The 21,327-nt window shown below is 41.3% G+C and overlaps 1 protein-coding gene across 2 annotated transcripts in view; it reads right to left on the minus strand.

The window, feature by feature from the left end:
* pik3cb (phosphatidylinositol-4,5-bisphosphate 3-kinase, catalytic subunit beta) overlaps window positions 1-21,327 on the minus strand; it is a 196,201-nt gene that overhangs the window by 97,624 nt on the left and 77,250 nt on the right. For both annotated transcript variants that reach the window (XM_043702026.2, XM_043702027.2), the window contains one exon: window positions 1,974-2,160. In XM_043702026.2, the coding sequence (XP_043557961.1) occupies window positions 1,974-2,129 (156 nt within the window). In that variant the 5' untranslated portion in view covers window positions 2,130-2,160. The remainder of the gene's footprint in view (window positions 1-1,973; window positions 2,161-21,327) is intronic.

The following is a 21,327-nucleotide window of genomic DNA, read 5'->3' on the forward strand; positions in this document are numbered from 1 at the left end:
ATTACCTGGAGTTGCCAAATTAGAGGATGCAAATTAAAATGAACTCCGTGAAAAGCTCATTAGTAATTCTGACTCTTCCGTCAAAGAGAAAAATGCACATGCCAAAACTATGAAGTGGGATAACTTGTGTCAACCAACACTAGTGGTGGCACTATAGCCTGCAAGTCACAATTTCAAATCCAGACCAAGAATTTAAGTAAATGAGCTTGGCCATCAGTTCGGCCCAACATGATGGAAGTGCTGAATCATTGAGACATTGCCTACCAGGTGGGAACTAAAAACTGAGGTCCCACATCCCCTTTGAGGCAAACTTTAAAAAAAGCACATCATGTTTGGAAAACATACAAATTCTCCTGAAGTCTTAGTCAATGTTTATCCATCAACCAACATTATAATAGAGGTCATCTGGCATAATTGCTCACTTTATCATGCATAAATTTCTGTCATTCTTTGTTGAAACTAGGTGGGCCTGACTTGAAATATGTTCATGTGTGGACATCAGCACTGGAACTCAAACTTTGTGCATACTGATTTGATTTGCAAACAAAAGTCAGTCCCTTTTTTAAAAGTAAAAATCAAATCATTCATGGGATGTGGGCTTCACTGCGTAGGCCAGCATTTGTCCATATTGAGCTTTCCTGGAGAAGGTTCTTGGACTGTTGCAGTCCATTTGGTGTGCTTAGACCCACAATGTCATTGAAGATGAAATTCCAGGATTTTGACACAGCAACACCAAAGGAACGGTGATATATTTTCAAGTCATGTTGGTATGTGGCTTAGAGGGGAACTTGCTATGTTCCTCTGCATCCGCTGCCCTTGTCCTTCTCTATGGCAGTTGTCATGAATTAGGAAGGTGTTGGCTAAGGGGTCTTGATGAGTTGTTGCAGTGTATCTTGTAAATGGCACATCCTGCTCTTTGTGGTGTTGGAAGGAATGAATGTTTCTGGATTTGGTGCATATCAAGCCCTGTACCATTGATGAAGTGTTGAAGCAGCACACAACTATAGGTTCATTCTAACAATTTGCTGCCAATAGTCTACCTTATGAAATTATTGTGGAGGAAGCCGATGAAGAGGAGCATAGTTTATCATACTCAACATCTCCAGCCATATGTGACAAGTATGGCATCAAATTTTAATCAGTTTCTTTTTAAGACTCAAATTGTAAATTACAAAGTACAAACAAGTACTGTTTGTACTGATTACAAACAGTACTTGTAAAAAATAGAAACTAACTCCCACCTTGGATTCGGAGGGAAGATTTAAATCTCGGCTTGATAACTTACTTTATCCCCCCTATCAGCAGCTGACCCCAGGTAGAATTTGCTGTGATTTTCTAAAATAGATATATTAAGGAGCCTGATAAACATGAAACAAAATTCACAAGTGAAAATTAACAGGATTCTTCAAGATAATCCATATGGATTGTTGCAAAAATTAACCTTTACTTTGCTTCAAAGGTTAAAATATTTAACCTCAAAAATGTTTGATAAGTTAATATTTGAAATAATTTCCATCTTCTACTATTTCTGAACCTTGATGGTCAAATTGTAAGTGACTGCAGATTCATGTAGGAGCTTTCTTTTTTTTCTAACTAACAGTTATGCATGAACATGCCAACAGAACTCAGAACATTAGGATTGTTCTGGATTCTCAATTCTGATATCAATGAGGTGGAAAAATCAAGGAGATACAAGGCTCCAACAGGAGGGTAAGCGTGTTTATATACCATAATGCTCAAGGCTGACCAACCATTGCTAGATAATCAATGAATAGTGTACAAGTTGAGGCAATAAAAATAACAAGAATTTTTAAGTTCTGCTTAATTAAACTTGTGGGGGGGGGGGGGAGGAGAAGAGGAGGGAATGAACACGAGGGGCAGGTCGAAAGAACAATATTGACCACTTTCCTTTATCACTACTTCTAGAAAGCAAGGGATTAAAAAGTAGTGGACAGTGTGATGAGCTTACTTACCGATTTGATATGTTCAATGGTGGCCTCACGAGGCACATCCAACTGAATGTACATTCCAGTGGGCAGTAAGAAATCCGCAGTGATGCTGTTATCTGATGGGATCTGGGAATCTACTGCCCAGATATCCAACGGATCAGTCATGGCAGGAGGCATCATGAAAAATGAACGCTACAACAACCACATGGTCCTGCAAAGAAGTAAAACAGCATCTTAGCAAAGTACCTTTTTAGATAAAATATACACATGAAGAAAAGTTTAATCAACTCCATTCAATATTCAGTCACCAGCAACATAAATCATGTTACTGATCTGGAGGAGTAGGAACCTACCGTTATTGCTGTTATCATCATCTTGCTTCCTGCCTCTGAACTCATCTAGGGAGCCCAGTAGCACTGTTCATAAATCCATATAGATCCTCTATCTCACATATCTCAATGCTGACCACTTCATAGCTAGTTCCACATACCACCAGCAATTCAGCCATATCCACGCTTCATCCAAACTCAGTATCACACTAGATACTGACCTTCTGCCCTCTCTCCTCGCTGAACAAGTTGGCACAGAACAGAAGGGTGAAAAACAGAACTGGCAAGGGACAAAACACATCTGAACCCAGCAAGGATGTTGTGTGTCAACTGGTAGCAGTCTTGCCTTTGAATAACAAGGCTCCAGGTTCAAGTCCCTGTTTGCAGCCAGGGTAGGGGTAAAAGACTGCATGTTCAAATCCGATTTAAGGCTCCAGTACAATAATCAAGGCTGATACTGCAGAGCAGACAAACAGGAGGCTCAAAGAACACAGCAAGCCAGATAGCATCAGGGAGGTGGAGAAGTCAACTTTTCAGGTATAATCCTTCTTTAGGCTACTCCAGAGCAGCCTGAAGGAGTGTTTTGCTGTCAGGGGTGCTGTTTTTGAGTTGAGATGTCAAGTCGAGGCCTGTCTGCTCGAGGGGGATACAAAGAGTCCCAAGTCACTAATTTGAAAAACCATGGAAATTATCCTCAACATCCTAATCAATATTAATCCCTCGACAAATATCACAACAAACAGCCTACATGGTTGTTATCAATTTCCTGTTTGTGTGAGTTTGCTGAGTGCAACTTGGCAGCAGTGTTTCCTAAACTGTACCATCGGCTACATTTCAAAAATATTTTTATAGCTGTAAAGTTCTCAAAATATCCAGAGGTTGTGCTGTAAAAACATTGTCTTTCTATAAACTCAGCACCATGAGATCATTTGTAATGGAGTCTGGGCTGTGTGGTGTGGTCAGGAATATTGAGAATGAGAACTTGCACCCCTTCACAACATACTGCCTGGCACAGTGAGCAAGGTGCTGATAAGTACTGTATAAACCTCAGAGACATGTCTGAAGTTGGATTCAGCATGTGGTGAATCAAGTGAGCATGAGTGCAGCCAGGGCAGGGGTAAAGGACTGTACGTTTGCCAGCTCACAGGAAGTGTGGTTACAGAGGACTCAGAGGGGGAACTTGATGAGGCAACATTTACGTGTGAGTCAAGGGATATGCATCCGGGCTGATAGAAGCATTGGTAAGCCTCATAACCTGCTCTTGTCAAGGAGGGTGGAAGGCACTGTATGGAGCTTGCCCTCTCTGCATCCATTAGGCTATCTCCCGGAGATACTAACCCTGCTGTTCCCATACCTGGAGTATTCTTAGAGGGGATAGGTCACATACTTTTCACTCCTCACTGCTAAGTTACATCAACTTTCCCAACCAAGTCCAGGAATTCACCACCTCTTCTCCAGAAACACTCCAAAGTACTTCAAGACACTTTGTAACAGATAAAGTTATTAAAGATCACCTCAGCTCTGTGTTGGGTGTCTGGTCATTGCAATATTAGTGTTGAACTCACCTTGCTTGGTGTTTGTGAAATGATTGACAAATTAGTTAACTGGATCAGTGTAGTCTAATCTTGATAACCTGGTGCAACATCAGCCAGTTGGACTGAGAGACATCAGGGTAACATCAATTCACTGCCTCCCAGCACATGTAAGGGAAGTCCATACATGTATTACCACCCTCAATATGCAACATGGATCACTGGAAAAGCAGCCATTTGAACAGAGCACATTACAGAAGAAATATTAGAGTCATAGAGTTAGAGAGTTATACAGCACAGAAACTGATTCTTTATTCCAACTTGCCCCTGCTGACCAATTATCCTAAATTAATTTAGTCCCATTTGCCAGTATTTGGCCCATATCTCTCTAAATCCTTCCTATTCATATGCCTATCCAGATGCCTTTTAAATGTTGTAATTGTACCAGCCTAAACCACTTCTTGTGGCAGCTCATTCCATACACGTACCACCCTCTGTGTGAAAAGGTTGTCCCTTAAATCTCTTTTATATCTTTCCCCTCTCACGTTAAACTTATGCCCTCTAGTTTTGGAGTCCCCCATCCCAGGGAAAAAACCTTGTCTATTTGACTTATACATGCCCCTTATGATTTTATAAACATCTATAAGGTCACCCCTTAGCCTCTGATGCTCCAAGGAAAATAGCCCCAGCCTATTTAGCCTCTCCTATAATATAACCTGTCCAACCCCAGCAACATACTTATAAACTTTTTCTGTACCTTTTCAAATTTAACAACATCCTTCCTATAGTGGGGAGACTAGAATCGAACAAAGTATTCCAAAAGTGGCCAAACCAGTGTCCTATCCAGCCGCAACAAGACTTCCCAACTCCTGTATAGATGTACTGACCAATAAAGGAAAGTGTACCAAACGCCTTCTTCACTACCCTGTCTACCTATGACTCCATCTAGAAGGAACTGTGAACCTGCACTCTAGCAAATCTCCTCTGGACCTTACCAGTAAGTGTAGAAGTCCTGCCCTGATTTGCCATTCCAAAATGCAACACCTCACATTTATCGAAATTAAACTCCTCAGCTCATCTGATCAAGGAGGTGGGCTGGGTCATTGCAGGGAGATGTGGATGATGAGTGATACAAGGAAATATTCAGAATTGGCCTTATCTATGATTGAAGCTACTGAAACAGCAAGAACATGATTTGGGAAAGAAAACAGTCCTTCCTGACACCAGGGTCAAAGAATGAAGCAAATGCAATTTAGGATGTAATAGGCTAGGATAGTCTCAATTAAACACTCAGCGAGTTAACCGGAGATAAATTCAGAGGGTAGCAACGGAGCTCAAAAATGTATATATTCCCACAAATTTAGGAACCAAACAAGTAAACAGGTCCATTCTAAATCACTACCTCCCAATTCCTATGCTAGTGGAAATAAAGCATTCAGAGGAAGAGAGAAAGGAATCTGATCCACCAGTTTCCCATAGTTGAAATGTATACGAATGTAAAGTCCAGCTGAGATTTGAAAATGGATAATGGGATTGTGTACAGAAAGACACCTGCAGCCATTCAAGTGTATCCAAGTAGGAGATCACAGCCCTCTTACAGGAAACAATTGGAGAAGGGAAAACAAACCTTCCTTTCCATTGTCTTTGTCTTCCTTTTGAATCACATTTCCAACTTTAACAATAACTCACACAAAGACTATATTTGTAAGCATTCTTTTCTTCCTGAACTCTCCAAACAACACAGACTCTTGGATTTGAGATTTTAACTTAGAGAGTCAAGAGAGATTTGGGGTGGGTATTCCAGAACTTAGGGCCTGAAGGCATGATCACCAATGTTGAAGCAGCCAGCCTTAAAATGAGTACAGATATTGAAGGGTTGCAGAGCTGAAGCATGTTACAAACATAGTGTGCAGTGAAACCATGGAAAGTATGACGAGAAAGGATAAGAATTCAAAACTCGAGGTATTCTATAACCAGGAGCTAATGTAGGTCAGTGACCACAATGGCAATAGGTGAACAGGAGTTGGCACATGTAAGGTCATTAAGTAGCAGAGTTTTGAATAACTTCAAATTTTGGTGGAGTCTAGAATGTGACAAGTCAGCCTGGAATGGTTTGGAATAGTCAGGACTATGAGTAACAAACAAAGGAATGATGGCTTTTAACAGGTGAGCTGAGACAGGAATGAAATTGGATGATGTTAAAGAAATAAATTGGATGATTAGGGAAAATTGAAATAGGCAATCTCATTATGGCACAGATCTGTGGTTGGAATCTGGAGCTGAATGTTAGACCCCTGTTAGCGTATTTGATAGTGCAGGATTCGCAAAATGTCTGACAAGCTGACCAGTCTGGAATCTATGTCAATTCTTCTTCCAAGATTGTTTTTAATGCCAGCAATGAGCAATTATCAAGTCTGGCACTGCTTGGTCCATGAAACTGTCTGCCAATTGGGACACATCACCATTTCAAAGGCATCCTCACCTCTGCGTCTCCAATATGCCACTGTTTGCAAGCAGTCTGGCTTAGCCCTTGTCATTTGCCCTAAGAGAAGGATGAAATTGGTAGCTAGGGAGTTGAGTTTTGAGCATGGTCTGAAGATAAAGGCTTCAGGATTCCCTTTTTGGAATCACTGTCATCTGCAAAACTCTCTCAAGGTGGTTCACTTCACTGGTAAAAGGGGACAAACAGAATTCGGCACAGGCAAGCAATACTATTTGCACATTTCCAACTGCCAATGTTTCACTCTTAAGAATCATTGGAACAATCACCTCTTTTAATTTTCTTTGAGTTTTATCGTGGACTAGAAGCTATCAAGAGTTCACAAACTAAACCATATACCACTCAGTTTTACCTGTATACTACTATGATACAAGTCCCACTTATTGCTCTTCAACTCCATTGCTAATAAACGGATGGCAAAGCAATTTCAATTCCTGATTCCCCTTCTATATTGTCAAAAGTACACGCTTTCAAATTTGTCCGCATGTCATCTCTCAAAATAATGCATTCGAATCTCCTGAAATGGCATTTGTTTGCAATGACAAGTCCAAAATTCTTAAAGCTACTATCACTTCCCAAATCAGTGCTCATCATTTCAGGGACTCCATATTTGATTGTCACCCATCAGGTTTTACTTATGCCACAGCAATGCAACAGTCCTAATCAAAGTTACAAAGGACATAGATGTGGTGGTGACAACGGTGAATGATTCCTCTTCGGTTTTCACAAAATAAATGCACCTTTTGACACAGTAGACAATTCCACCCGCTGGCTGTAAATCCTTCTGTTGTCAAACCAAGTGAGATTACACTCACTTGGTGCCAATTTATCTATCCAATCGTAGCCAGGAGTGAGCACGTCCAGCAATTTTTTTCTCTTCCAAGGCTGTACTGTTAACAAGATTTTGCCCCTTTGTCTTGTTCATCCAATTACTGGTCCTTCAATTTAAGAATATCAACACCATTAATGTCAGCATCAATACAAGCTGCTTGCATTTGACACTGATTCCATTCAGTTTCCTGGCCACTGATTTAGATTGCGCCATTCCACTGGATTCAAAGCTCAACCCCATTATCTCCATAATGCCCATGCAATCTTTTAGTTTGAAGCATTCCAATGTCCAACTTCTCTATCCTTCATGCTCTAAAGAGTTAATTTGTCCAAAGCTACTGTTGCTTAATTCATATCCTATACCACTTTCTTCTCATTCTTAATCCCAGAGTTCACTGAACTTGACAGTTGATTCCTCTTTTGTTCTTATTCATGCCCCCATTCCCTTTGCTCCAGTATCGATGCTTTCATTGGTCTATAGCTTAAGGTCTAAAATGATGCCCCTGTACCTCTCTTATAGCTCGACCTCACTCTGTCCTTTTAAGCCACTAAAATGCAACACTGACCAAGCCTTCTAATATATCCCTTACGGATTCAGAGTGGATTTCCACTTGATGGGGCTTCAGTGAAGCGATTGTAGACATTTTCCTAGAAACCTGTACAAATCGAAGTTTTTTTTCTGCTGATAGTGTGAGTAATTTACAGTGCAGAACTGCTTCTTTAAATGAAACAGTGTCACTGAGACAAATCTGTTAAATGAGGATTAAATTAACCAACAGACAAATGGTACATGATCAGTTATTATGTCTGCCAGTTTGCCATTTTCAGGCATGGTTGGGAGATATCTCCAATGTGAAGATGGTGTGCAGGTCATCAATGTGTAAAGTACGGCTCTTTATGAACATGCAGAACTTCAGATCACTGCAGCCAGGATCAAAACGACAGCTCTAACCAAGTTGTGCCAGTGGCAGGCATGGGTTGTGAGGTCAAGAGTATGGTACTGGAAAAGCACAGCAGGTCAGACAGCATCTGAGGAGCAGGAACATCGACATTTCAGGCAAAAGCCCTTCATCAGGAATCAGGAATTAGTGATGCTGACGATAACAGTGTTGATATTCCTGATGAAGGGCTTTTGCCTGAAACATTGATTTTCCTGCTCCTCAGATGCTGTCTGACCTGCTGTGCTTTTCCAGCACTACACTCTCGACTCTAATCTCCAGCATCTGCTGTCCTCACTTTCACCTAATGGATTGTAAGGTGGAAACTAACTCCCAAAGATGGATTTCAGTGCCTGGTCAGGAGTATAGCTCACCTAAACTGTTCAGATTTGCCTGGCAAGGTGCTATCCTGAAACTCATTTGAGACAACTCTAACACAAAGATTTCCTTGAAATAGTTTCCACAACCACCTGATGAAGGAGCAGCACTTTGAAAGCTAGTGCTTCTAAAAAAACCCTTTGGACTATAACCTGGTGTTGTGCGATTTTTAAACTTTGTCCACCCCAGTCCAACACCGGCTCCTCCAAATCCTTGAAATTGACAGTCTGCAAGGAGTCAAGTATGTTGACATGGGAGAGGGGTAAAACAATAAAACCATTAACAACAGGAGTTCTCCTCTCCTCTTAAAATCTGTCAACTTTCTGAACTCAGAAAACAAAAAATAGTTTAGAAATGGTGAGCAGTAGCCTTTAGGTAACAGCAAACGAGATTAATAGTAGTAAGCTGGTTTGAATGAAATATGCAAGCTTTGTCAAACAAGAACCACAGGGAAGTAAAACATTACAGATGTCCCTACAGAAACAAAGATGCTAACATTTCAGATTTAGTTAAGGGGCGCCTGAGAAAGAAGTATGGATACAACTTCCTGTAGGTGAATTGCTACGATTTCCTCTTCCTCTTTTTTTTCTCCCCCTCCAACTATATTACATAACCATCACTTCAAAATGACAGCCTGCAGTTTCCATGCAAGATTATTATAGGAAAGTAGTATGGGTCAGAAACACGGGACAGCTGTGAGCCTGACTCACAGGCCAAACTGTGCCAGTGTGCGAGGCTGTGGTTAAATGACTAATGCTCCTCGCTACTGTCGGTTCTGTAAGGGAGCCAGTAGGTCCATCTGGGCTTTCAACAGTAACATGACAAGAATTTTAATCAGCTTTCAAAAACAGATGAACTACTATTTGAGGGTGATAAAGTCAGAGGTGTTTGTGTTAGCTCTTTCGATCTCTTCATTCAAAACATGGCCACATCCTAAAGAAGGCAAAAAAAATAACATCCCACGTGACCTTCCATTCATCAGATAAGAATGTCTTTCATTGCAGCTTAAGCAACTGCACATCTTGTGATATATTTTCTGTTTCAGCATACAGAATACTCTGTCCATTAGTCACTTCTCCTGAAAATGCCATTCTGGTAAGGGTGATCCTATAATTACTTGTCACCTTCTAGTAATTTAGCCAAATTATCATCCTGAATTTAGTGGGATGACGACCTGTTAAAGCTCGAAAACAAATGTTTGAAAAAAGTCAATTGATCCAGAGAAAAATCAATTGGAAATGTGCAAACAGTTCATGTATAAAGTAGTCACTCAGGATGGGACTGTTTTTACTGGGGGTAACAGGATTAGCTCCCCTCTGGAAAGCTAGCAGAAACCATTCAAAGGGCAGGAGGGTTGGGCTTGGGGAATTGCTAGTGCAGGTATGGGGTGGCTTTCAGCAGGCTCCCTCTCCCAACACTGGGTACATTTACATCATTGAAGGCCTCTTTTGAAGCCTGCCAGGTTTTCTTGTTTGTTCCCCACATGGCCAGAATCTCCCCACCTGGTTGAGGTAATAACATAGATCGATGGCATGAAGCCTGTATATATTGATTTGACACTTAAAGGCCACCATTCTCAGATGGGCAGGAAAACAGTGCACAAGCCTTCCCATCCCAGACTTAATTTGGGGTGGAAGTGGGAGGGTGGGCATTCCACATCTACCACCCTCCTTTATGACTAAATTCCACTCATGGATTGAAAATAATCCTGTTTTAAAAACAGAACTGTTCCTATTCTTTAAAACATGTCCAATTTCTGATGCAGTTATGTATTGGTATTCAACCATTTGCTTCAGGTTTGGTGTCCAACCTTCCCTGAACAGACATTGTTGGAATGATTTGTCAACCATCAGGGCAGCAACCTGGGTTATTTCATTTTTCTTTGTCTAGATCAAGGATGTAATGGCTAAATATAGCATCCAACGCCACCAGGAAATGAACTGGAGGCCGTCTGGTTTGCATGTTTCAGTTGCACCTGCCTCTTACATCTAAGATCCATTGTACACATCTGGAAAATCTCTCACATTGTCCTCTACAGTAATAAACTGAGCCAGGCTTTATATTTCTATAAAATCGATAACTGCAAAGCTTTACTTGGGGTGTAAACTTATAACCAAGTTTTACCCATAACATTACTGACACATTATAGCTGATGCATTCCTGCCTTTTTGCCTTGTCCATTTTCACTCTCTTCCTCCAAAGTGATGATTCATGTCCTAAAACAATGCCAAAAAATCTATTTGCAAGTGTATTGCTGATCTGCAACTACAAGGAAATTTAAAAAAAAAGTCACTGATAGGAAGCTTCCTGTTGTTATTATTCAATTTTTTTTTCACACCTCCCAAAATTTGTTCTGCTGCTTTCGAAGTTTTCATACTTCTGGAAAACTATAAACATGAAGTGGTTTAACTACTCTATACACCCACAAGTAATGTTTTCAAATTCTTTTAGATATCAATACAAATAAGTGCACCAAGTAGTGGTGTGCCGAGTGCACAAAATTCATTTATAGAACCAATATTGATAAAATAAATGGATCAGGTTTCTGCTTTCCTGTTCCAGCAAGATATAAACACAAGTTGCATGATAACATTATAACTGAAACTGTTATTTCACTTGAACTGCAGCAACATTGTCACTTTTCAAAGTGGCATACCTCTAGTTTGCCATTTATGTTTCTGAAACAGAAAGAGGAATGGATAACTGGAGCAGGGGAGAAAGAACACAGTTTGGGGGCAGAGGGGGTGGAGTGATTACCTCAGATGGCTAGACGACCAGTTTGCAATGCAGGGAGGGTTCAATTCCTTCTCTGACTGAGCTTATCACGAAGGATTCTCCTTCTCAACCTCCCACCTCGCTGGAGGCATGGTTAAACCATCATTCTTCTCTTTCCAATGTGGGAATAGCCCTATCTCCTGGTCGGACTGCAGCAACTTTAATCATTAGGGACAGACAGCACAGAATAGGGACAGTGGAAGGGAGGGAATACAGTAGATAGTAATGGAGGTGAGAATAAGGAAAATAATGGTTATGAAGGAACCGAAGAGCACAGATGGTTGAGTGATAGGAGAGGCTGGATGTCAGAGGAAGGGAAATGTCTGCATTAAACTGAGAATAAAATGTGAAGAGAGGATGACAGCATCAACTGCCTTCATGCATTTTGGGCCAGAGAAATTAAGAATTCTAGGTTGAAAGAGGATTTCAGTATCTTTAAAATATTAAATTTCCTCTTCCTATCTTTATATTTTGACTCCTGAAATCCAAAAGGAATGAGGTGTATGCCTAGTATTTAATGATTTTCTTTTTTATAAACCATCAACTACTTATGCTCACATTTTGGCTGTTCAAGTTCTAAAATGGTTAGTGGCTGTGTTTGCTTTATCTGATGTTTGACATTGGCAAAGTACATCTATGGTGGATGTCAAGATATTTTATTTGCACAATAACATAGATCTATAGAGTCTAACTGGTGGCTTATTCATTAAAGAACATAGTGGATGTAGGTTTGCTTGCTGAGCTGAAAGGTTCATTTCCAGACGTTTCATTACCTTACTAGGTAACATCTTCAGTGGACTTTATGCAAAGCAATGCTGAAACTTCCTGCTTTCTATTTATATGTTTGGGTTTCTTTGATGTCATTTCCTGTGGTGAAGTCACTTCCTGTTCTTTTTCTCAGGGGTGGTAGATGGGGTCTAACTCGATGTGCTTGTTGATAGAGTTCTAGTTGGAATGCTATGGCTCTAGGAATTCTCATGCATGTCTTTGTTTGGCTTGTCCTAGAATGGATGTACTGTCCAAGTCGAAGTGGTGTCCTTCCTCGTCCGTATGTGAGGATACTAGTGAGAGAGGGTCATGTCTTTTTGTGGCTAGTTGGTGTTCATGTATCCTGGTGGCTAGTTTTCTCCTGTTTGTCCAATGTATTGTTTGTTACAGTCCTTGCACAGTATTTTGTAAATGACGTTAGTTTTGCTCATTGTCTGTGTAGGGTCTTTCAAGTTCATTAGCTGCTGTTTTAGTGTGTTGGTGGGTTTGTGGGCTACCATGATGCCAAGGAGTCAGAGTATTATCACAAAATACCATATTACACTTTGATGCATTCAGATGGACAGTATCTTTTGGTGCATCTATAAAAGAGTTTGTGGACATGCCAAATTTCCTTAAGCTTATGAGGAAGTAGAGGGATTGTTACACCTTTTTGACCATCACATTGACATTGGTGGACAAGGATACATGGCATTCTGGTAGAATGTTGTGACAGTTACGCTCCTCTGCAACCTTGTGCTATGGAAAAACCGCATTGCAGAAGATTGCTGTAGAAAATTGCTATACCTGCACAGTAGAAAGTTCACGTTATCCAAACACATCCACAATTCATCAATCACGTTATAGTCAATTTGTGTTAGCGAAATGCACATTATACCAGAATTACCTACACATTGTTGGTGATCAACATTAACAGGAACTTGACGCTCTCTACCATCTCCACCTCAGCACCATTGATACAGACAAGGCTGTGCCCTCTGCTCCACTTCCTGAAGTCCATGACCAGTTGACATCAATGGAAAGCTTGTCATCTTAACACCACGCTACTAAACAGTCAGTCAATCTCTTTCCCAGACACACTGTCTCGTCATCATTTGAGATCCAACTGAGAATGCGTATAGGGTATAAGCAGGCAGGGAAAGAGTTAAGTTCTGAGTTTTGTGAAACAAGACGTTCAGCTGAGCATGACTTAGATCAGGTAAGAACTCAGTTAACAATGGGGTGCTGCAGACTAGGGTAATGGATTAACAAGGTGGAAAAAAAAGTCATTATTTAGAGTCATTTAACAATATTGCAAACATTCAGTATGTGAGGTCAGTTTAACAAGGTGAAAAGTATTCATTATGTGAAGCCAGTTATTCATTGTGTAACTGCAGATAACTTAATCTTTACTATTGATACTCGCTGATTGTAATGGTCACCCAATCAATATGTAGGTTGCCTTATCCGGCTGCTCCTCCCTGTAAAATGACTATATAGTTCATTGAGAAACTGCTGTTCCAGAGAAGACCGAGAACTCTTGTCTCCATGCCCATGGGCAATCATTCTCTCTCCCTCCTGGGCCCAGAATAAAAGATGAAGGAGGTAAAACTATATTGTGTCTGAGCATTTTGCTTTGACTGAGGGAGGGGAATGGGACAACACAACCTCCACCAGTGGTGGCTTCTGCAAACTTGTAAATGGAGTTGGAGCGGAATTTGGTCACACAGTTGAGTGTATAAGGAGTATAGAAGGATGCTGAGTACGCAGCCTTACTGGACATTTCTTCCATCACTATGACTTTGAAGACTCATTCCATGGTTTCAAAAGTGATAGTATAACTGGATCTCAACAATTAAGGAGTGTACATTTTGTACTGACCCTGCATTTATAAAAAAAAAACTATGACCTAGGTTGGCAGCGATATTTTAGAAATTGCACAAGTGTTAGATGGCACTACCCTAAGATTGTGGAAATTTCAATAAGGGGTTTTAAAAAATTATCTGGAATGGAGAACAGAGGCTCCTTCCTTCCTGCACCATCCACCTCATTTGTGAAAAAAAAAGATGAACAAAACAAGGCAAAACCCTTTCCGCTTTAAGCAAACCTTCACAGCTTACAGGCACCAGAAACTATCATAAAACTCAAATTGCAGGCACAAGACACACCTGTACTAAATAAAATACACAGCTGTGACATGTTGAATGCAGTGGTCCAGTTTTGCATGCCAGGCAGAATGAAACCTCCTTTCTATAATACGAGAAAACTGAGTGGAGGTGTTTTCACAAACACAATTACACCCAACATGGGAGACAAAAGGCTATGTCATTGCTCACATCACTCAGTGTATATTGGCTCAAACTCTGACTACATTTCCAAACATTATACAGGTCGTTCTGGTATAATGTGCGTTTCATCAACGTGAATTGACTATAACACATTTAACGAACCATGTACATTTTTGGATAGCGCGAACTTCCTACTGAGTGGTATAGCAAATTTCTATAATGATCTTCCACAGCACAATTTTCTATAGTGGTTTTCCATAGTGTGATTTTCTGCAGCGAGAGATTGCAGAGAAATCTGTCTATCATGTTGTACCGGAATGCCCTGTGTTTATTAATGTTTCTCATCGAACCACTTTAAAACATTACTGAGCTTATTCAATCATTACAACTGCACCCGCAACACCACAATCCTGTTGAATTCAGGGACACTAACAATCAGTGACATAACAGGGGATGATCAGGTATCTTTATTCTCAACTCTTCAACTGAGCTGCACTTAATGTGGAAGCACTGGAACATCTAACACAGGGAAGAGAAATATCTGTCCAAAGAGGTTCACCTGGGCACATTTAGCAACGTTTTACTCAGCACTGATATATCTCACATTAGCCAGTTACAGGATAAGTTTCCTTAACTGCAACATCAAGAATTGCCTTGTGCTCAAACCGCAAATAAGGAGGCCAAAAGGTACTTCTGGATTTGGGGCACTTTATCAAAACCAGTAAGAATAATATAATTGCATCGTTTTGGTTTGTATATGCAAAGCATTTGAATCAAATTCTTAAATTGAATTGCAACATTTAAAAAACACTTGGATAAGTACATGAACAGGAAAGGTTTGGAGGGACATGGGCCAGGAGCAGATAGATGGAATTGGTTTAGTTTGGGATTACATTTGGCATGGACTGGTTGGACGGAAGGGTCTGTTTCTTTGCTGTATGGCTCTATGAACCAATTTAGAGAGGTAACATAAGCAGGGACAAAACAGACATAACCCCTTACGCAAACTGGGGTCAAACTAGTTATGTCTGACAAGGAAACTGATCACCGTACAGCTATGTGAATTCTGGATGTTATTGGCAATTCACCTGTGATTAAGCAGACGTTGAAAACTACTGCCCAAATTTGGATTCCTGCAAAGATTTGCATGGTGGCAAGACTTGAAACATTTTCGAAAATCAAACACAAGCAATAAACGTAATCCTAAATCTGGAACAGCCAGAAGAATAAAAGGATAGAGAGAAAAAGAAAAAGTTTCTTCAGACTTCTCAATCTGCTTTTATGAAACCAGCTGACAAGCATAAACCAGTAATGGAAAAAATACCCAGCCAGAAACTCTGGAATGCATTAGTCCACAAACCAGTTGCAAATCACTCAAGAGCAAAAGCATTACACAAACAAGTGTAATCCTTTCAAGTTGAGTTCCTGGAGAGGAATTTAAGAGTTCTTAGAACAGACATCCCTGATGGCCTTGGCCCCACTGGATATGCAATAAACTCCGTGCATAAGGTGCACCTGTGCATATTTGAGGTGGTCAGGTTTGATCGTGGCTGTGATGTCTATCATGACTGAACAGTCTGCTCAGACACGAAAAATGCCCACTTGGACAAGAACAAATGGGAGGAGTGTGACGGATGCAGAACAATCCTTACAGGAGAGGAAAGGTGAAGAAAATGAGAAAAAAGAAAACTGGAGAGAAAATTCAGTCCATTTCTACAGAGAGGAACATGGAACCAAAGAGTTCACTAACAGGACTGCCCTGGCTGACCCATTCATTCAGGTTGCTCCTGCCCCACTGAAACTTAGTTCTTCCTGTCCTATTTTTTTCTGCTCTCATCCAGTCTCTTCACATTTACATCCATAATTCTTCTGATGCTTTGTGTTGAAATTCTCACTGTGATCAACTTTATCACTTTATCCAAGTCAAAGGTGTGGCCCTGGGTAATCACACGGATCCCAGTTATGCCAATTTCTTTGTGGTATATGTAGAACATTCCTGTTCTGGTCCAACTTGGGATCCTCCCACACCTCTACCTCCAGTACATTGGTGACATTGATGTGACTTCCAATTTTCATCCACAATTTGAAAACAATATCAATTTTGCTTCTAACTTCCATCCTCCTCTCACCATCACCTGGTCCATCTTGGACTCTTCTTGACTTCATTGTTTCCATTTCTGGGGACAAGCTGTCAACCAATATCCTCTACAAATCCACTGACTCGCGTTTGTCCTTACTACACTTCCTCACACCCAGCTTCCTGTAAAGGCTCCATTCCATTCTCCCAGTTTCTCAATCTCGGTCGTATCTGTTCCAATTAAGCCAACTTCCAAGAGGGTCCCTCTGACATTTCCCCCATTTCACTCAACTGAAGCCTCCCACACTGTGATCCACAGGGCCCTCAGCCATGTCCATCCAGTCTCTCACTTCTGTTCTTACCCCTTCTGCTCTCTTGCAGAATAATGATAGGATTTCCCCTTCCTCACTGTTAACCCCACCAGTCTCCACATTCAAAGGATTATCTTCTGCCATTTTGACACTTCTAGGAGAAAGTGAGGACTGCAGATGCTGGAGATCAGAGCTGATTCCTGAAGAAGGGCTCATGCCCGAAACGTCGATTCTCCTACTCCTTGGATGCTGCCTGACCTTCTGCGCTTTTCCAGCAACACATTTTCAGCAGCTGCCATTTTGACACCTCTAGCAAACACATCTTTCCTTCCCCTCCCTGATCAACAATCTGCAGGCACCATTCCTTATATTATACCCTGGTTCATTGCTCCACCACCCCAAACATTTCCTCACTCCACCCCCATGGCACTTTCTCAAGCAATCGCAGAGGGGAGAACACATGCCCTTTCACCTTCTTGCTGTCCAAGGCCTGAAACACATGTTCCAAGTGAAGTAACAATTTACTTAAACTTCTTTCAATCTAGTCAACTATATTTGGTGCTCACCAATGTAATCTTCTCGACACGAGTGAGATCAACTGCAGACTGGGTGACCGCTTTGTTGAATACATCTGCTTTATCCATAAGAAGGCCCGAACATCCAGTTGCAAATGATTTCAATATACCATCGTGCTCCTGCATTAACATTTGCCTTAAATGTGACAGTGCCCCAGTGAAGCTCAACATAAGCTGGAAACAGCATCTCATCTTGTACTTATGCAACTTACATTCAGGAAGCAATATTCCAACTTCAGCCCATTAACACTGTCCTCTTTTTGACTACATCCCCTTTCTCCAATCCCCAACAACACGTCTTGTTTAAATGGGTTTGCCGATAGCAAAGCCAACCTATTTTTGACAATCCACTCCAACCATTAAAAGCTATTTTGCATTGGTAAATCTTCTCAGCACCCTTTTGGCTCTGGACACCCTTCCTATCTATTCCATTCCTGATGAAGGGCTTATGCCCAAAATGTTGATTGTCCTGCTCCTCAGATGCTGTTTGATCTGCTCTGCTGTTCCAGCACCAAACTCTTGACTCTGATCTCCAGCATCTGCAGTCCTCACTTTCTCCTATCTATTCCATTCACTCCCCCTTTTGTCAACTACATTAGAATCTTTTATAATCCCCTTTCAGTTCCAAACAAGAGTCACACTGGACTCAAAATGTCAATTGTTTCTCTCTCCGCATATGCTACCAGACCTGTTGAGTTTCACCAGTGTTTTCTTCTTATTTCAAAACTACAGTATTGAGAGTACTTTGCTTTAATTACCCTGCAGATGTTGGTTTACTCAAAATCAGAATACAAATCCTTGTGGCAAGGAAGAGGTTAAACTCTGGCTTATTTCTAGATGCATTTAATCACTAGCAACATGATTTTATAGATTTTACAATTTTCTTATAGAAGTTATTTCTTCTAAGAAGCAGATAAAAGAACAAATATGAAAAGGGGGATAATCAATGCAGGACAGTGCTGTATGTAAACTTCATTATTTCCATTTTTGGGGACAAGCTGTCAACCAATATCCTCTACAAACCCATTGACCCGCATTTGTCCTCACTACAAAACAAGGTAAATGAGCTTGTAGTGCAGATTGAAATTAGTAAGTACGAGGTTGTAGGTATCACAGAAAGGTGGCTGCAAGTGGGGTCAGGGCTGGGAACAAAATGTCCAAGAATACATATCCTATCAAGAGGTCAGGTTGATGGACAGGAGGTGCAGGCTTGCCTTTATTAGTGAGAAATGAAATGAAATGAAATCAGTAACAAGAACTGAAATAGAATCAGGAGGAATAGAATCTGTGTGGGCAGAGTTGAAGAACCACAAAGGGAAAAAAAAATTCTGAAGGGAATTGTGTCCAGGCCTCATAGCAGTAGTCAGGATGTGGGGAAGGAAATAGAAGAAACATGTAAGAAAGGCATTATTACAGTCATCATGGTGGGCTTCAGGCTTCAATATGCAGGTGGACTACAGGGAAGAACAAAAAATCAAGTTGATAGCAGATTGCAAGAGAAGGAATTCATGTAATGTACACAAAATGGCTTTTTTTGGAGATGCTTGAAGTACAGCAAATGAGGGAGCAGACAGTTCTGAAGTTGGTGATTTGCAGTGCGGTAGACTTGATTAAGGAGCTTAAGGTGAAAGAAGCCCTGAGGAGTAGTGACCATAATATGATAGAATTAATTGTGCAGTTTGAGAGGGAGAGGCTGGAATCAGATCAGTGCTACAACTGACTAAAGGTAACTGCAAAGACGTGAGGGAGGAGCTGGCCAGAATCAGAGATGTACAGCACGGAAACAGACTCTTCGGACCAACCCATCCAGGCCGACCAGATATCCTAACTGGCAGTCCCACCTGCCAGTACCAGGCTCATATCCCTCCAAACCCTAGAAAAGCACTTCTAAAATCACAAGTGGCATGGAAAGGGTAAATAGGCAAAGTCTTTTTCCCTGGTGTCGAGGAGACCAGAACTAGGGACATAGGTTTAGGGTGAGAGGGGAAAGGTATAAAAGAGACCTGAGGGGCAACCGTTTCATGCAGAGGGTGGTGCATGTGTGGAATGAGTTGCCAGAGGAAGTGGTGGAGTGCTGCACCACTCTAATCTAGACTCTGGTTTCCAGCATCTGCCGTCATTGTTTTTACCTCCCTCCAAACCCTTCCAAATCATCCAAGTGCCTTTGCAATTGTACCAGCCTCCGAAACGGTTGCCCCTTAGGTGTCTTTTTTCCTTTCCCCTCTCACCCCAAACCTATGACCCCAGGGAAAAAGACTTTGCCTATTTACCCTATCCATGCCCCTCGTGATTTTAGAAGCTTCTATAAGGTCACCCCTCAGCCTCCGACGCTCCAGGGAAAACAGTCCCATCCTATTCAACCTCTCCCTATAGCTCAAATCCTCCAACCTTGGCAACATCCTTGTAAATCTTTTCTGAACCCTTTCAAGTTTCACAACACTCTTCTGATAGGAAGGAGATTTGAACTGCATGCAATATTCCAACTGTGGCCTAACCAATGTCCTGTCCAGCCACAACATGACCTCCTAACTCCTGTACTCAATACTCTGACCAATAAAGGAAAGCATACCAAACGCCTTCTTCACTATCCTATCTACCTGTGACTCCACTTTCAAGGAGCTATGAACCAGCACTCCGAGGTCTCTTTGTTCAGCAACATTCCCTACCACCTTACCATTTAGTGTATAAGTCCTGCTAAGATTTGCTTTCCAAAATGCAGCACCTCGCATTTATCTAAATTAAACTCCATTTGCCACTCCTCAGTCTATCTGATCAAGATCCTGTTGTAATCTGAGTTAATCTTCTTCGCTGTCCACTGTATCTCCAATTTTGGTATCATCTGCAAACTTTCTAACTATACCTCTTATGCTCACATCCAAATAATTTATATAAATGATGAAAAAGTAGTGGACCCAGCACCGATCCTTGTGGCACTCTACTGATCACAGCCCTCCAGTCTGAAAAACAACACTCCACCATCACCCTCTGTCTTCTACCTTTGAGCCAGTTGTGTATCCAAATGGCTAGTTCTCCCCATGAGATCTAACCTTGCTAACCAGACTCCCATGGGGAATCTTTTCGAATGCCTTACAGAAGTCCATACAGTTCACGTCCACTGCTCTGCCCTCAATCCCCTTTGTTACTTCTCTGAAAAAGGGAGCCAAGCAGGGAAGATGGTGGAGCAGCAATGAGTGGTGTTCCGGAGTAATTCAGGAGACGCAGCAGAGATTCATCTCGAGGAAGAAGCAGCATACTAAGCTGGGGTCAAGGCAACCATGGCTGACAAGGGAAGTCAGGGACAGCATAAAAAAGGAAGAGAAAAAGCAGACAATGAAAATTAGTGGGAAGCTTGAGGATTGGGAAGCCTTTAAAATACCAGCAAAGGATAAGTAAAAATGCAGTAAGTTGGGAGAAGATGAAAATAGGAGAGTAAGATAGAGAATTATATTAAAGAAGATCATATGAGTTTTTTTTTGATATCTAAAAAAGGTAAGAGAGAGGCAAGAGCAGACATTGTATCATGGGAAAATAGGAGTTTGGAGAAGTAGTAAAGGAGAACAAAGAAATGATCGAGGAACTGAACAGGTACTTTACATCAGCTGTCAAAGTGGAAGGCGCCAGGAGAATACCACAACTTCAAGACAGTCAGGGGACAGAGGTGAGTGGAGTGGCTATCACAAAGGAAGTGCCAGAGAAGCTGAAAAGATCTGAACGTGGATAAATCACCGGAATCAGATGGACTACACCCCAGAGGTTTGAAGGAGATCGTGGAGGCACTAGTGGTGATCTTTTAGGAATCACTAGAGTCAGGGAGGGTCCCAGAAGACTGGAAAATGATTAATGTAACACCTGCATGTAAGAAGGGAGGCAGAAGACAGGAAACGACAGGTCAGTCATTCAGATTTTAAAAGTTCTATTAAGGGTGAGATTGTGAAGTACATTAAAGTGCATGGTAATATAGGACTGACCCAGTATGGCTTTGTCAAGTGCAAGTCATGTTTGACAAATCTGTTAGAATTCTTTGAGGAAATGAGCAAGTTAGACAAAGGAGAGCGCTCTAATTTAATTTCCAGAAGGTCTTTCACCAAAGTGTTGCA

This window comes from Chiloscyllium plagiosum, unplaced genomic scaffold, assembly GCF_037043375.1.
Source record: "Chiloscyllium plagiosum isolate Xiang-an unplaced genomic scaffold, Cpla_swu_hap1 HiC_scaffold_13, whole genome shotgun sequence".
Classification (NCBI taxonomy): domain Eukaryota; kingdom Metazoa; phylum Chordata; class Chondrichthyes; order Orectolobiformes; family Hemiscylliidae; genus Chiloscyllium; species Chiloscyllium plagiosum.